Below are 13,500 nucleotides of genomic sequence, written 5' to 3' on the forward strand. Positions count from 1 at the left end.
CACAGTGGGAATAAAATTAGATAAAACAACACAAGGTATTTTTTTCTTCTTGCTAACAGCTTAGAAAAGTTTTTAATTGTTGTTTTTTAACTCTAATGAAATAGGAAATAGAAATGAATAGCCAGCCAATTAATGCTAAAAAAATTCCTTTATTCTTATATTTTGTATAAATATAATTTCATTTTATTCATTATTAAATATGAGTATCATAATTATACTAATTTTGCATTTTATATGTAGATATTTAATTTTAAATTTGTAGAATTTAGAGCTAAATTTGGAATTTAGTGGACATAAAGGGAACTGAGCTAGTCCCATTATATTAATTGGTTGATGGCTGTCAGTGTGAGTATGGGGATTTGTTCACTATGTCAATATTTCCCGAAACCTGTGGGTTAGATTTTTGCTACGGCAAGGTTGGATATAGTCTGTTACCATGTAATAAGAGTGTTTTGGGAGAGGTGGGGAGGCACACATGCGTACTTGTAACTGACCATTATGAGAATAAGTTTGTCATCTTACAGTGTTTCTTAGATTGCAGTAGAAATGACAGGGTGTTGTTTGTTTGTTCTTAGTGCATTAAAATACAGAAGGAAATGAACCTGATTTTTTCCTTTTTTTTTTTATTTTAAGAAGTATTGAATTCGACTAAAGTTTTGAACCTTGACTATAATTTAATTACTATTAAAACCTCACATTATTAAACTTGTGAAAATTAGAACATTGACTAGCTTGCTACTTAAATTTGTATTCATCTGTGAGCAAAGTATGAAGTTTACTTTAGGGTGTTAAAGGAAGGTAATACTACCTTATTATTGTTTTTGAGTGTTCACTTAATGTTTAATAATGATCAAGTATCACTTTTTTCATGTCATAATCAAAAAGCATTTAGTAATTAAATGCCTCATTTATGTTTCCTTTTGGTTGCGGTGACTGCCTTCTGCATATGTCTACTTATTCATCTGAAAATTAATGGCTCTTGTAAGGTAAGGAGTCTTATTTTCTTCCTCTGACATTTCAGCCGATAATGTTCAAAGTTCTTATCCTCAATCAGCAAATCATTTGGATTGCAATAGGAAACCCTTTGATTTTTCTAGCTCAGTAGCAAAATATGGATTATATCATAATTCGTCAGTTCCAAGTCACTATTTACATCATAGAAAAAAGAAACTTGACAGACCTATAAGTGAAAAGAAACTAGAATCATGTAAGTTAACAAAAGACTTTTCACTAGCTGACTTAATTCATGATATACCACGAGATCCTTGTAAAAGTCAGCCATCAGTCAGGTTATCATCCACAGATAATCTGGGAACTCTACTTTCAAAGGACCTAGATGCTGATTTGTTAAGACCTCATGCATCTGAATGTGTTTCCAAAGATGATCCTGCATTCAAAGAAATACCAGATTTAAAGTCCTTAATGATAAAGAGCACAACACCAAATAATTCTTTATTTGTTCAAAATAATTCACTATCTGATTTCCAAAGCATTCCAGTACAAAACAGCTTAGGATGTTCAAGTAATTCTTTGCACTTAACTAGCTCTTTGGAAAATATAACTCTTGATAATTTAAATGCTAATAAAAAGACTGAAATTGGAAGTGTTTCTTTAGATGAACAAAATGCCAAGAATTACGTTTTAAATACTGACAACTTGCAGTTTTTTCATCGTGAAAATCCATCCCTAGCTGAACTGTTTCAGGAACACAAAGAAAACAATCTAAGCCAATGCTTTACTTTATCTGATCTTTGTAACCAGTCATCTGCCAGTTTTACAGATTTAAGTTTGGGATCCTTTCCCCTGTCACAACTGGCAAATCGCTCTCAGTCTTCAGCTGGAATATCAGAGTTAACAGGATCTCTGTCATCTTTGGCATTTCATAAAGCTTCTCCCACAAGAGACCTTGAGAATTTGTCGCTTTCTGATTTGATTGCAGAAACAATTGCTGTAGACAACTCTCCGATTACAAAAGATTCCTTTGACCTCAGTTTATCTGAAATGAGGTCTTCTGGAATAGATTCAAATATTGATCTTAGTGTCCTTATAAAAACCGCAGATTTTGTTCCCAAGCCTTTAATAGACCAGTCAGTTGCTCCACCATCAGGAACTAAAGTTCCAGGTTCAAAGTTAGGGAAAAATTCCAATTTTCCTAAGGATAATAAGAAAAACAATAAAGGCCCTTTGACTAGGAAACCACCTTTTTCTCTCTCTTGGACCAAGGCCCTTGCTGCTAGACCTTCAGCTTTTGCTTCAACTTTGTGTCTTCGTTACCCACTGAAAAGCTGCAAGCGACGCACCTTTGACCTCTATAAGACTTTCCTTTATAGTAGACAAGTTCAAGACATAAAGGACAAAGAACTAAGTCCTCTTGTAGCAATAACACCATTTGACTTCAAGTCAGCATCTCCTGATGACATTGTAAAAGCTAACCAAAAGAAAGCATTTACTAGAGAATAGTAACAAAAGGAAAACTTGATCACTGTTGTAGAGCCTTTTATTTTTAATTTAATGTCTTTATAGGATCACTTTATATTATGGGATTCAGGTTGTGATTTTTATATTAAAATTGTCTTAAGTCAGTTGATAACAACTTCAGTTGGTATGTATTTTTGCACTGAATTTTTTTTACAATTTTCTTTTAGTGATAATTGATAGTTGATAGTCTATGATGAGTATATGTTTACAAAGTGCATATGAAAACTTGATATTGTGAAATCAACCCTCAGATATTTTTATTTGAAGCATTCAACTTTGTAAGGTTTTACGATGAGATTTTTTTCCTATGAAATATTTTTGTGCTTTGTTCTTAAACAAATATACCAGCACTTGCGATTATTATAGTTAAGTGTGAAGATTATTCTTATGATATGTGGTATAGGATAGATAGCTGAGACATAATGTAGCCTTGATATCATTCCTAGTTTTATTATTTTTCTGCAGGGAAATACTAAAATTTTTCTATTAGAAAATCTTAAAATTCCAGACTTTTGAGAGTACTATGGAAGCTGTTGCAATACATTTTTATGATGACATAATAAAAATCTTTTAAGGGACCATGTCAATATAGAAGTTGGATTAATACATGAATTATTTTTATACATTTTCAAAACCATTTGTCCTAAATGTACCCTTTAAAATAAATACATAGAAAGTATTTTCAAGTATGGTTGCATGTTCTTTGAATGGACATTTTACCAGGTCTCTCACTTTTTCTTTACAATAAGTTATGAAATGTGGAGTTTTCCTTTTTATTACTGATAGCTGTGTGCCCGACAGAGTTTCAGCTATGGTGGATCATACAAGAGCACTTGTAGTCAGTAGAATAAGTAGGTAACTATTCTCTCAAAGCGGTGGTCCTCAACTAGCAATCATAATCACTGGGGGAATTCTTTCAAGAGAGGTGTGAAATGACATGCTGAATCATTCTCTGGGGGATAGCACTTGGGAATATATATTTTCAGAATGATCCCTAGGTGACTCTGATGGATACTTCTGCTTGAGAAACACTGCCGTAGAGAAAGAAATTAAAAAAACCAGAATTATTAATGCTAAGGATAACATCTGACCCACTTGAATTTATAATTTCTAGAAAATACCAAGGAAAATTGCTAGTTAGAAATTATAGTCTTTTGTGTGATATGATACAGATATTAGTAATACTTGCCAAAAAAAATAGCAGTATCTGAAATGTTATTTCTTAATGAAAATAAAATAGCTGGCCTTTTCCTACGAAAGACATATTTTTCTTCAGTAGCTACTCCATTTTGCATTTGATAATTTTTTTGTATCCCTTCTTGTGTTTATTTTCAGAAAGACATTCCAGTATTTTTAGCTTTGATATTTTTATGTTCATTATTTTGGAAGGAAAAGTTAGAATGGCATATGCCTTCATTGTTTTAAACACTTTCTGATTTCTTGTGATGTCTTCAGTTTTGTTTTTAACTGCATATTTCAATGCATATAAGATTGATGCACATTTTCTGATTTCTTGTGATATCTTCAGGTTTTGTTTTTTACTGTATATATCAGTGCACATAATACTGATGCTTAAGAGATTCACAAGCTGTCCTCCTTTCTGATCAATTTTAAAATTTGAATTACCCCAACTCCTCAGTTTGTTTTTCTAGTCCTGAACCTTGATCAAACACATTAGTAATTTTAAACTAAGGAGTGTGACTCATAAGCTAGATTTGTTTGGGGTCAGTCTCTGATTTAGAAGTGAATATTCTAAGAATTTGTAACTGATGATAATTCCTGATTAAGTGCTATGTAAGTGGTCCACTTTGCACATGAATCCATGAATACTTTTTTAACCTGTATTATAGTTACATACTGGTTCTGTCTTTTACCTTCTTTTATAAATAGTAATTTTCAAGTGAAAATACAGTACTTTTCTAGGGCCAAGTGACAGATCTTGAAGAGTGAACTCGCTCTCCCTTTGTTAGCTAATCAGGATTGTAAAACTACCATTTATGAGATTATTTTTGTGGGGATTAAAATTACATATTATATGGCAATAAGGGAAAGCAACAATATTTTAAATAAGTTTTCAGGCTTCCTATTTCCCTTGTCTTGGCTGTTAGCCTGTCAGGCATGTTACATGATAAGCCCTGGCCCTGTTAACTAAGGGAATGTCACAGTTTCTGAGATTCTGAGGGTGGAAACAAGAAGATCTCTCCTCCTTCCGCCCTTGGCCATTGGGTCTTGGTAAAAAGATGGGTATCTGCTTGTTCGTGAATATATTCCTCCTGACCGATGATTGTATTAAGTGCATATTCTGCACCCACTGCTGTTTAGACTACTATCTTGGTAGCTCAGGTATGCTGTTATGGTTTACATTATTTTTGGTTTGAATATCAATTTTGAGATTCCAAGCCATTTTTATTTGCATTATAACCAAATGCACTAACATTTAACTTTAGGAATAGAAGTAATATTATAATTACATTCTAAATGGTATAAAATATAAAAGACATTAAAAATTACAATTTTTGTTTTTCATTGTCTTTTTTTTTTTTTTTTTAGAATATCTGATGTTCATGAATGTTTTGTCCTTTTGCATTCTAAAATCTTTAGTTGGCTTTTTAAAGATATAGTTCTTTTTACAATTAATTACCAATAACCAGGGTTTCATTTCTCATAGAACACTTTCATTTTCTTTTTGTTTTACCTTTTACCTTTTTCCTAGTTACCAAACTGGCATGTTACCCTCTTTTCTTCCCTTTAGCTTTGAATCCTTCTTTCTTGAGCTTTTCTTTTATCCTTTTCTTTCTCATAAGTAGTAATAACTATTCTCAGTGTTTTATATTTAATTTTTACTACATGGGGGAGATGATGTAACTAATTGTCATAATAGGAATAAAACTCATAAGGTGCTTTTTTGGTGTATAAAAGGAAGCTTATAAGATAAATACAGTTATGGAGAAAAATAATGAATTTTTAAATTGATCAGGAATCTATATGTGGACCATTGCAAATAAACAAGTAACACATTGTATATTGAAAAAGAACTTTGTATCAATAAGTTTTCTGTTTTATGTTCCCACAGTATATATTTGGTTACAGTTATAAAATCAGTTTTATAGTAGCTTTGAAATTGTTTTATTTATATCAACAGTGGAACAAATTACAAATAAAGATAATGTTGGCTATCCAAGGAGGATTAGTAGGAACTTCTACACTACTTTTATTTGTATAATTTTAATTACAAAAAGCTCAGTTTGTGCAGTTGTATGTTATAATCTTAATTTTTAGGTTGTAAAAATCTTGTCACATTTTGAGTGTATATATATGTATATATACTTTGTAAAAGCTATATTGAAAGAATTTATGATTTTGAGGTTCTCTTAAATCAAGTGTGAAAACATAAATCCATTAGGATTCTATATAAACTTGATATGTTTGAATGATATTTTAATAATTTATGCTGAAGGTACTGCTTTATATCTTTATAAACAAATTAAAAAAAACCCAAACTACCTGGTTGTGAAGAATTTCTTTTAAGATAATTGGCATTTAGAATTCATGATTTCCATAGGGTAAAATTTTATATATCCTTTTAAAGACACACAGAAACACTATTAAAGTATAGGTTGGTGAATATTAGCTATGTAATTGCAGAGGTAACAGTGGAAGGATTATTCCACTGAGTGCAGTGATGTATGCCTGTAGTCCCAGCTCCTAGGGAGGCTGAGGCAAGAGGATTGCTTAAGCCCAGGAGTTTGTGTCTAGCTTGGGCAACACAGGAGTGATGAGACCTCAGTCTCCCCCCCGCCCAAAAAGAAGATAAAGTATACATTTATTTTTTTTTATTTTTTGAGACAGAACCTCAAGCTGTCCCCCTGGGTAGAGTGCTGTGGCATCACAGCTCACAGCAATCTCCAATTCCTGGGCTCAAGCGAGTCTCCTGCCTCAGCCTCCCAAGTAGCTCAGACCACAGGCGCTTGCCACAGTGCCCGGCAATTTTTTTTGGTTGCAGCCATCATTGTTATTTGGCAGGCCCGGGCTGGGTTCAAACCTCCCACCCAGGTGTATGTGGCTGGCGCCTTAGTCACTTGAGCCACAGGTGCCGAGCCTACGTTTATTTCTATGATTAAAGTAAAAGAATTTTAGATGCGGGATATATATCCTTAAAAGCTGACATCTTTGTCATCCTCATTCAAGCTCTGATCTCTTCCTATTTCTTACCTTTATGAATAGTATCTATCTTTTAGTTACCAAACCTGGAACTAAGAATTGTCCTTGATTCCTCACCTTACCTACCGCTTATAATTGAATACCATTCTTGGTATTTCTACCTTAAAAACAAGTAAACATATGTGTGTGTATGTGTATAGTATAATATATAAGTATATGTATGAATATATATATAGTTGATTCTTGTTATTTGTAGTAGATATGTTTTATAAAGTCACTGCAAACATTGACTTAGTCAATACTGAAACATTGTTCCTATACAAAATACAGGGTTAGGTTCCTATGAGCTGCTAGTCACATTTCTGCCAACTAATCAATACATATCCTTGTTTTATATGTGTCTCTATTTAAGGAGACCTTAATATTTAATATACCAGGGGTGCCCCCATATATGTATACATTTTAAGAGATGGTGTTGCAAGTAAAATGGATCATTCCCAGAAAGTCTTATCAATTGCAGGTAAAATGGATGTGCATAGCATGTCTAAGTATGCTTGACTAGTAATTATACCTCCAATTCAACTTGGAGAAGTAATATATAGATAACATCTCTTAAAATGTATATACATTTTTTTGGCACCTCTGTGTATTATTTACAGGTCATGAATTCATTACATTGAAGTCATGATCAACAGCACTGTAACTCATGCCTTATCTAACATATCTCCATCCTAGCCTTTTTATGCTTAGAACACCAGATAGCACTTTAGCACTATACTTACAGGCCATATTAAACAGCACAACTAGCAACAAAAAGTACAAGCAAAAAAGTGACACTAAGTAGACCATGTAAAGGATGCTTGTTTACTATATGAGAGTTGAAGAAGTCAGAGGGTCTCCTTTTTTATTTTTTAATTTCAGAATTTTATGAATGTGTAAATGTTTTTGGTTAAATGGATTCTTTTTGCACTGCTTGAGTTGGGGTTATAAATGTACCCATCACCCAGATAATGCTCATTGTACCTTTTAGGTAAGATTTTTCCCATTCCCTTTACTCACCTACCACTTGCTTGATTTTCCTTGAGTTTTGCTTCTCTCTGTGCACATGAGTTAATTCCAATTTAACAGTGGATACATGTAGTGTTTGTTTTTCATTCTTTTTTTTTTTGTGAGGTATAGGCTAAAGCTGTTACCCTGGGTAAAGTGCTGTGGCGTCACAGCTCACAGTGACCTCAAATTCCTGGGCTTAACCGTTTCTCTTACCTAAGCCCTCCAAGTAGCTGGAACTATAGGCACCCGCCACAGTGCCCGGCTATTTTTTGGTTGTAGTTGTCATTATCGTTTGGCAGGCCTGGGCTAGATTTGATGTATGTGGCGCTGAGCCTGTTTTTTTGGCTCAGCTCTGGTGTATGTGGCGCTGAGCCTGTTTTTCCTTTCTTTAGATACTTCACTTAGGGTAATAGTTTCAAGTTGCATCCTAATTATCGCAAAAGGGATTAAGTTATCTTTATGGCTGTATAACATTCCATGACGTGTATATATACAGCACATTTTGTTAATCCACTCATCATTTGATAGGTACTTGGGTTGATTCCACATTTTTGCCATTGTCAATTGTGCTGCAATAAACATTTGCATGCAAGTGTCTTTTTGATAAAATGACTTCTTTTTCTTTGGATAAAATACCCAGTAGTGGGGTTTTGGGATCAAATGGTAGGTTTACTTTCAGTTCTTTGAGGGATCACCGTGCCATTTTCCATAGAGATTGTTCTAGTTTGCAGTCCTGCCAACAGGGTATAGATGTTCCTTTCTCTTTTGTCCACACCACATCTATTGTCAGAGCCTTTGGGGTTAGGTGGTATCTCATTGTGGTTTTGATTTGCATTTTCTTGATGGTTAGTGGCTAGTAATGTTGAGTTTTTTTTTACCATGTTTATTGGCCGTCAGTCTATCTTTTGCAAAGCTTCTGTCCATGTCTTTGGCCTATTTTTAATGGGGTGGTTTGATATTTTTTTCTCTACTCGTTTGCTTGAGTTTGTTGTTAATTCTGGTGATTAGCCTTTTATCAGATGTACGGCTTATGAATATTTTTTCCCATTCTGTAAATTGCCAACATTTGCTCTGTTGATTTTTTTCTTGGCTGTGCAGAAGGTTTTTAAAATGATCAAATATCATTTATTTATATTTGTTGTTGTTGTGATTGCCATTTGGTTCTTCTTCATAAAATCTTTCCCTAGGCTGATACCTAGATAAGTCTTTTCAACATTCCTTATAGAATTCTTATGGTTTCATGCCTTACATTTAAGTCTGCTATCCTTCTTGAATTAATTTTTCTGAGTGGTGAGAGATCTGTTTCTTCTATACATGGCTTTTTTCCCAGCACTATTTATTTAATAGGGATTCTTTTCCCCAGTGTATATTATTATGTACTTTGTCCAAGATCAATTGGCTGTGTGTGGATGGTTTTGTATTTGGGTTCTCTGTTCTGTTCCATTGATCTGTGTCTCGGTTTTTGTGTCCCTATCATGCTGTTTTGATTACTTGCATAATGTCTGGTAAAGTGATGCCTCCAGATTTGTTCCTTTTGCTTAAGGTTGGTGTGGGTATTTGGGCTCTTCTGGTTCCAAATGAAGTGTGGAATTATTTTTTGTAGATTAGTGAAAAACGACATTGTTACAGTGATGGGGATTGCATTGACTCTGTAAATCACTTTGGGGAGTATGGACATTGTAACAATGTTGATTCTGCTGATCCATAAGCTTGATGTGTTTTTCCATTTGTTTATATCATCTGCAGTTTCCTTCCTCAGTGATTTGTAGTTCTCTTTGTGGACATCTTTCACCTACTTGGTTAAATGTATTCATACTTTTTTTTTTTTTGGTAGCTATTGTGAAAGGTGTTGAGTCTTTGATTTGATTCTTAGCTTATCTGTTATTGGCATATAAGAATGCTACTGTACATTGATTTTGTGACCTGAGACTTTGTTGTATTTATCAATTCCCAGTAGTCTCTTGGTAGAGTCTTTGGGGCTTTCTAAATATAAGATCATGTCATCAGCAAGTGATAGTTTGACCTACCTCCTCTTTCCTAGTTTACATATCCTTAATTTTTTTTCTCTTGCCTGATTGCACTGGCTAGGACTTCTCCTCTGTTGACTAGAAGTGGTGACAGTGGGCATCCTTGTCTTGTTCCAGTTCTAAGTAGGAATGCTTTCAACTTTTTATAATTTTGAGATATGTTCCATCTATGTTTATTTTGTTAAGTGTTTTTGTCATGAAAGGGTACTGAATTTTGTTGAATGTTTTTTCTGCATCTATTGAGATCATCATATGATCTTTGTTTTTGCTTCTATTTATGTAGTGAACCACATTTATCAGTTTATGTATATTGAGCCATTCTTGCATCCCTGGACTGAAGCCCACTTAGTCACGATGGATTATTTTTTTGATGTGCTGTTTAATTCAATGTGCTAGAATTTATATCGAGAATTTCTGCATCTGTGTTCATAAGGGATATTGGTCTATACTTTTCTTTTTTTGTTGTGTTCTTTCCTGGCTTTGGTATCAAGGTGATACTGGCTTTGTAGAATGAGTTGGGGGAGGATTCCTTCCTTCTCGATGTTAAAAAATAACTTCTGCAGTATGGGTATCAGTCCTTTTAGATCTGATGAAATTCAGCTGTGAAACTATCTGGTCTGGGGCTTTTTTTGTTGCTGCTTCTATTTTCTTGTTGATTATTGGTCTGTTTAGGAGTTATATTTCTTCCTGATTCAGCCTAGGAAGGTTGTATGTTTCAAGGAATTTGTCATTATCCTCAATGTTCTGGAATTTATGTGCATAGAGGATTTTAGAGTATTCAGATATGATGTTTTCTATTTCTTTCTTCTTCTTTTTTTTTTTTTTTCTTTTGCAGTTTTTGGCTGGGGCTGGGTTTGAACCTGCCACTTCTGGCATATGGGGCCAGCGCCCTACTCCTTTGAGCCACAGGCGCTGCCCTGATGTTTTATATTTCTGTGGTATCCGTTGTAGTATCTCCTTTTTCTCTGAGCTTATTTGGGTTCTTTCTTTTGTATTTCCGGTTAATCTAGTGATATCTATCAATTTTGTTTATCTTTTCAAAGAACCAACTTTTTGTTTCATTAATCTTTGTGTTGTTTTTCTTTTTTCTTTCATTGTTTTCTTTTGAGACAGAGTCTCACTTTGTTGCTCTGGGTAGAGTGCTGTGGCATCATTGGCCACAGCAACCTCAAACTCTTTTGGGCTCAAGTGATTCTGTTACCTCAGCCTTCCGAGTAGCTGGGACTACAGGCGCTTGCCACAATGCCTGGCTGTTTTTGGAGATGGAATCTTGCTCTTGCTCAGGCTGGCCTCAAACCCAGAACCTGTGAGCTCAGGCAATCCACCTGAGCCTCAGCCTCTCAGAGTGCTAGGATTATAGGCATGAGCCATGGCGCCCAGCCTTGTGTTTTCTTATTCTCAGTTTCATTTGATTCTGCTTTGACTTCAGTTATTTCTTTTCTCCTGTTGGGTTTGGGTTTGGGTTTGGTTTGCTCTTCTTTTTCAAGTTCTTTGAGACTACTCAGTAGGTTATTTAATGTTGGCATTTAAGGCTATTAATTTTCCCCTAGGACTACTTTTGTCGAATCATTAACTTTTGATATCTTCTATCTCCTTTGTCATTTCTTTTGTGTCTCTTTTTGACCTTACCTGGGAATTTGCATGTACAGTGACTAATTTTTCACTTCTCTGCACATGTTTTTGAGTGAGGGCAAAAGTGAGTAGTGATTACGGGGTTGCAAATAAATTGTAGTGAGTAGGTGAATTCACAAGAGTAGACTCTGTGAATAACAAAGATTGCTTGTATTTTTTTTGTTACACTACTTTCCATCTTTATTGCTACTTTCTCATGTCAAGGCCATTAGCTTTTGGCAGAATTACCCATATAGCTAACTAATTTCTTGACTTTTCAGTTTATCTCCCCCTAAGATACTTTCTACACTGTAGCCAGAATAACTTTTAAAAATAAAGATCTAATTTTATCTCCTTAAGTTTTTTTTTCTTTTATTTTCTAAGTTCCTTTATGACAGTGGTTCTCAACCTTAATAATGCCGTGACCCTTTAATACAGTTCCTCATGTTTTGGTGACCCTGAACCATAAAATTATTTTTGTTGCTACTTCATAACTGTAATTTTGCTATGTAAATATCTGATAGGCAGGATGGTCTTAGGCGACCCCCAAAGGGGTTGCGACTCACAGGTTGAGAACCGCTGCTTTATGAACTTCTCTTTGTGTATTTCTCCCTACCCACAGCTACCCTAGAGCACCTCTACCTGTGTTTCCTCCGCTTCTGTAGGGTTGTCTCCCCAGCTCATTGCTCTTCAGGTGTACTTAGCTATTTCTTGATGCCCAGTTGTGGGGTGGACGGGGCCTTCGTGTGCGCCCATAGTTCACTGTACGTTTTTATCACTATCCTATGTGAATCATAATTCCATACACACACACATATATATATCCTTTAACTTGTAACCATGGGTTATTGTTCCTCACAGCACTTGCATCATCTGCCATTGTGTGTTTTGCATACATAGCTTTTTAAAATCTTGTCTCCTTTGTTCTCCACCTCCCCTCCCCCCCATGTAAATTCTAAAGGTGCAGGAATTTAGTGTGTATCAACTGCAGTATCCCCAACTTAGAATGTGTCTAGAATATAAATGTAGGAAAGGAGTTTAAATAAGCTGAGCTTTTCCTAATGTAGTCCCACAATCTTGTTCCCTAGGGGAAGCCACTGTAAACAAATTATTTCTTCTTTTTAGGAGAGAAAAGTGTATGTGAATGTACATATACATTTTTATGCAAGTGGAAGAATACTATAATACTTATATATCTGTGTCACTTACTAACAAGTATTTTATAGCTCTTTCTTTACTGGTATATACAGATCAGTCTCATTCTTTTTAAAAGTTATATAGAATTCTGTGGCATTGCACTGTAATTTATTTAAACAGTCTCTGTTTATGAACATTTTAAGTGTTTCCAGTTGCAATTGCTAAAGAAAAATGAGCATCCTGTATTTCTAGAAATTGAATTTATATACTTAAATGTTTTGGTTAGATGCTACCTAAGTGCCCTCAATAGGGATTGTACTAATTTCCTTCCCATGAGTTTGTATTTTCACCAATTTCTTACAGGTATGAGTATTACTTTTTTTGGTATTATGCCAGTCTGGTAATTGCAAAATATTTTCTCATGAGTGAGGCTGACTGCCTTGTATATTTAAATTTATATTTTTCTTAGAACTCTCTGCTCTTAACCTTTGCCTGTTTTTGCTGGTTTATCTTTCATTTTATAATTTTTAGGAATATGTGTATGTGTGCATGTGTGGATGTACATATGCACATATACATATATACGTATGTATATACTAAGGAAATTAGTCTTCATAAAAATTGTTTTATGTATGGAAAATACTTTTTGTGATTCCTGTCATTTCCCAAGTCATATATTATAATAGAAAATAAATTTTAAATTTTAATTAGTCTTTTTTCTTACTGGTTTTTGTTTGAAAGTGCTACTCTCCTATAAGATAATTTTAAGAAATTATTTATTGTTTCTCCTAATACTTTTGACAGATCCATATTTTTATTTTTGTATCTTCAATCTAGCTGATGTTAATGAATCTGGTTTCTCCATCAACATCATTTCTTTTAATGGAAAGATGGATTTATCACAATATCTTTTGTTGAATTATACAGTCCTTTTTTTTTTGAAATGTCATCTTTGACATGTACTAAATTCCCTTTCATTTGTCTATCTGTTTTGGTACTTTATACAAATAAATTGCTATTATTTTTTATTAATATT

At 34.1% G+C, this 13,500-nt stretch overlaps 1 protein-coding gene across 2 annotated transcripts in view; it reads left to right on the top strand.

The window, feature by feature from the left end:
• HBS1L (HBS1 like translational GTPase) overlaps positions 1–13,500 on the top strand; it is a 92,082-nt gene that overhangs the window by 18,881 nt on the left and 59,701 nt on the right. Inside the window, exon 5 of one of the 2 annotated variants that reach the window (XM_012805458.2) lies at positions 992–3,751. The exons of the other annotated variant lie outside the window; for it this stretch is intronic. Coding sequence (XP_012660912.1) covers positions 992–2,460 — 1,469 coding nt within the window. The 3' untranslated portion in view covers positions 2,461–3,751. Of the gene's footprint in view, positions 1–991; positions 3,752–13,500 lie in introns of those variants that run through there. 2 annotated transcript variants of the gene reach the window in all.

Source organism: Otolemur garnettii, unplaced genomic scaffold (assembly GCF_000181295.1).
Source record: "Otolemur garnettii isolate 467f Iridium unplaced genomic scaffold, OtoGar3 scaffold00042, whole genome shotgun sequence".
Lineage (NCBI taxonomy): Eukaryota > Metazoa > Chordata > Mammalia > Primates > Galagidae > Otolemur > Otolemur garnettii.